Raw genomic sequence first — 4,327 nt, 5'->3', positions numbered from 1 at the left:
GAGGATTATATCACATCAGCGATGCGTCACCGTGGCAGAAGACTTGCAGTGAGTGTGTAGCGCTCCAGGACCGGTGGTACGTCACCTTACGTCAGAGCTATGTAGCGTTAAGTAGTGTGTGTGTGTGTGTGTGTGTGTGGTCGGAATATCAGTTGTAGACTGTTGTACATTCATTGCGAGATAGGGGGGGGCGCTGTCCTGTCATGCCCTTTCAGGAGTCATGGGCGTGGCAGGGTGGAGGTCAAGGGGGTGGGGGTCATAGGGGGCTGGGGGTCATGGGCGTGGCAGTTGAGGTCAGGGGGTTAGGGGTCATGGGCGTGGCAGGGTGAAGGTCAGGGGGGTGGGGGTCATAGGCGTGGTAGAGTTGAGGTCAGGGGATTAGGGGTCATGGGCGTGGCAGGGTTGAGGTCAGGGCGGTGGGGGACATAGGAGGTTGGGGGTCATGGGTGTGGCAGAGTTTAGGTCAGGGGGTTAGGGGTCATGGGCGGGACAGGGTTATGGTCAGGGGGTCAGATGGTCAGGGGGTTAGGGGTCATGGGCGTGGCAGGGTTAGGGTCAGGGGGTCAGGGGTCATGGCAGGGGTGTGGCCCTCTAGAGAAGGACACACTTCCCTTTCTCCACCCAGGGGTTGTTCTTCATCAGCTCTGGGTTCAGGAAGGGATCCTCAGGGACCCCGTCCTCTATCCACTTCACCAGGCTAGACAGAGGGAGGGAGGGGGGAGAGAGAGAGAGAGAGGGAGGGAGGGGGGAGAGAGAGAAAGAGAGAAAGAGAGAGAGAGAGGGAGGGAGGGGAGAGAGAGAGAGAGAGAGAGAGAGGGAGAGAGAGAGAGAGAGGGAGAGAGAGAGAGAGAGAGGGAGAGAGAGAGAGAAAGAGAGAGAGAGAGAGGAGTCAATACACCAGTCACATCAGTCTAGCAACAATCACAGTAATAGCTGTCCTGACATAGCTGCCGTAAGCCCTGTCTTAATAACACAACAGTCACAATAGCACCCCCCCCTTCCTGCAGCGCCCCCTAGTGCCTCTCACCATCACTGACACGGCGTGGACGCTCTGGTACTTTAAATAATAACATCAATAGCACTGATGATCGCATCTGAAGCAGCTCCTGTCCTCTGAGCTCCCTCACACAGGCTAAACCCTGCATGGACATCCCACATACACACACACACACACACACACACACACACACACACACACACACACACACATACACACTCTCTCTCTCTCTCCAGCTCTCTGTGGGAGGTTGTGTCCTTAGGTTGCCTGGGGGGGGCATTGGGGTGTACCACCTCATTACAGACACGGGGACCCCTGTGCTCCAGTAATAATGACTGTGATTGGACAGGGAATACCACCACTCAGCTCCACAACCCCCTGACCCTTCACAGTCCAGTCTTAATGGCTAAAGAGAGGGGGAGGGAGGGAGAGAGAGGGGAGGGAGGGAGGGAGGGAGGGAGCGAGAGAGGTAGGGAGGGAGGAGGGGAGAAGGAGAGAGGAGGGGGAGTGGGAGGGAGGGGGAGTGGGAGGGAGGGAGGGAGGGAGGGAGGGAGGGAGGAAGGGAGGGAGGAAGCGAGAGAAGTAGGGAGGGGGGAGGGCGAGAAGTAGGGAGGGGGGGAGGGAGGAAGAGAGAGGACAAGGAGGGAGGGAGGGAGGGAGGGAAGTAGGGAGGAGGGAGGGAGAGAAGTAGGGAGGGAGGAGAGGAGAAGGAGAGAGGAGGGGGAGTGAGAGGGAGGGAGGGAGGGAGGGAGGGAGGTATTTCGTTTTAGCTAAGACATTCACTAATGACTGTCAGGTGAACCATTCACAGGTGACTGGAGGTTTTAGGACCGTTGAAAAGAGAGGGAGTGTGCTCTCACTGTCTCTTCTAGTGGAGTACGGCTTGAGCAAAGCTAACGTTGTTTTCTGAGTAGAGGTTAGTAAAGTGTTAGAGGGGCGCATGTCTGAATGCTGAGGAGCTACTCCTTCTGTGACTGTCTCTCTCTCTCTCTCTCTCTCTCTCTCTCTCTCTCTCTCTCTCTCTCTCTCTCTCTCTCTCTCGCCTTTCTAGTGGAGTAGGGTTTGAGTAAAGAAGCTACACTTGTTGAGTAGAGGTTAGTAAAGCGTTAGGAGCTACTCACTCCGTGACTGTCTTGGAGGACTTCTCTCTCTTGAAGGCCAGCTGGTACTTGAGGCTCTCCACCTCCTTCTTCATCTGGGGCAGGTCCATCTCGTCCATGACTGCAGGCTGGGGGGGGGGGGGAGTGCACTACACCTGAGGGAACCAGAGGAGTACACATTTCACCCAAGGGACTGCGGGGGAGGACACACTTCACCTTCAGCCTATATAGCCTATACTGTATATATGTATATGGGCCGGCTGTGGCGCAGGAGGTAGAGCCGGCGTCTAATGATTGCAAGGTCGGCGGTTTGAACCCCGGCTGGTCATATGTCGAGGTGTCCTTGGGCAAGACACTGAACCCCAAATTGCTCCCAATGAGCGGGCCGGCACCTTGCATGGTAGCTTGCCGCCATTGGAGTGTGAATGTGTGTGTGTGAATGGGTGAATGAGAGGCTATTGTAAAGCGCTTTGGAATAGGGCGCTATATAAGTCAGTCCATTTACCATTATACCCTCCATATCCTGATATATCTCTGTCTCTCTCTCTCTCTCTCTGTCTCTCTCATCCAGTCTCTCTCCTCCCCTTCATCTCCTGTTCTGAATCTTTCCACACCATGTTAGATGTTTACAGACCAGGAATGGATTCAGTACCAGGGTCCTCTGGGTGCTCCTCTACGCCTGCACTGAATCCTATTATTTTTACGCTGTGATAGAGCTGATAACGTTGGAAGAGCGTTGAGAGAGAGTTGTGGGGGGCCTTTGCCTGTGCTGCAACGGTAAAAGCAGAGCTGTTCTAATGTTGCGAGAATGTTGTTGCGTGATCCATGTAAGAGGGCAACGATAATGCTGTGAGAGGGTTGTGAGAGGGTTGTGAGATTGTTGTGAGATTGTTGTGAGGGGGTTGTGAGAGGGTTGTGAGAGGGTTCTGAGAGATTTGTGAGAGTTGTGAGATTGTTGTGAGATTGTTGTGAGATTGTTGTGAGAGAGTTGTGAGGGGGTTGTGAGAGGGTTGTGAGAGCGTTGTGAGAGCGTTGTGAGAGAGTTGTGAGAGCGTGGTGAGAGAGTTGTGAGAATGTTGTGAGAGAGTTGTGAGAGGGTTGCGAGAGTGTTGTGGGAGGGTTGTGAGATTGTTGTGGGAGGGTTGTGGTAGGGTTGTGAGAATGTTGTGAGAGAGTTGTGAGAATGTTGTGAGAGGGTTGTGAGAATGTTGTGAGAGAGTTGTGAGAGGGTTGCGAGAGTGTTGTGGGAGGGCTGTGAGATTGTTGTGAGATTGTTGTGGGAGGGTTGTGAGAATGTTGTGAGAGAGTTGTGAGAGGGTTGCGAGAGAGTTGTGGGAGGGTTGTGAGAGTGTTGTGGGAGGGCTGTGAGATTGTTGTGAGATTGTTGTGGGAGGGTTGTGAGAATGTTGTGAGAGAGTTGTGAGAGGGTTGCGAGAGTGTTGTGGGAGGGTTGTGAGAGTGTTGTGGGAGGGCTGTGAGATTGTTGTGAGATTGTTGTGGGAGGGTTGTGAGAATGTTGTGAGAGAGTTGTGAGAGGGTTGCGAGAGAGTTGTGGCCTTATTTGTCTGTGCTGCAGCTGTAGAGGCAGGGCTGTCTCTGCCAGAGCTCAGGTTTCACCATGTGAGCCTCCTGAGACGCTGAGAGAGGATGCTCTCCTCCCTCCCCCTTTCCTCTTTCCCTCTCTCCCTCTCTCTCTCTCTACAGTATAACTGTCTGTCTGCCTGTACTCATCTCTCATCCTGCCCCCCTCCCTCCCCTTCCATCTTTCTCTCGCTCACTACCTCTTCCTAATCTCTCTTCCTGTCACTCCTCCTGTCTCCCTCTCTCCATCTCTCTTTCCCTCTGCTTCCTCCCCCCATCTTCCCTCATCCACTCCCCCTCTCCCTCCCTCTCTCCCTCCTTCTGTTTCTCCTCCTTATCTCTCAATGAAATGTACACGCACTGATGAGTGCGTCCTGTCGTCCTCTGACTTCTCACAAAGAAAATCCATTATCAACACTTTAGCCTCCCCCCTCCTCTCTCTCTCTGTATCTCTGTCTCTGTCTCTCTCTCTCTCTCTCTCTCTCTCTCTCTCTCTCTCTCTCTCTCTCTCTCTCTCTCTCTCTCTCTCTCCGCGGTCTCCCACCCTCTGCCTTTTATCCTGTGTGTACTGTGGCGATAACAACTATGCGTTGTTGTTACTAGGCGTCAGTTGCTAACATACTGTATAGCCGTATCCCTGCACCTAGCT

At 53.6% G+C, this 4,327-nt stretch overlaps 1 protein-coding gene across 1 annotated transcript; it reads right to left on the bottom strand.

Moving 5' to 3' along the window:
• Nucleotides 1–591: 591 nt before the first annotated feature.
• Nucleotides 592–2,216, bottom strand: gng13b (guanine nucleotide binding protein (G protein), gamma 13b; the record flags this gene model as incomplete). Its single annotated transcript, XM_080524012.1, has 2 exons — nucleotides 592–697; nucleotides 2,119–2,216. 2 exons carry the CDS (start codon nucleotides 2,214–2,216, stop codon nucleotides 592–594), a joined length of 204 nt encoding a protein of 67 aa, XP_080380138.1.
• Nucleotides 2,217–4,327: the final 2,111 nt, after the last annotated feature.

This window comes from Nansenia antarctica, assembly GCF_963989245.1.
Source record: "Nansenia antarctica genome assembly, chromosome: 2".
Lineage (NCBI taxonomy): Eukaryota > Metazoa > Chordata > Actinopteri > Argentiniformes > Microstomatidae > Nansenia > Nansenia antarctica.
The sequence above is the reverse complement of the archived record's forward strand: the minus strand, read 5'-3'. Positions and strand labels throughout refer to the sequence as shown.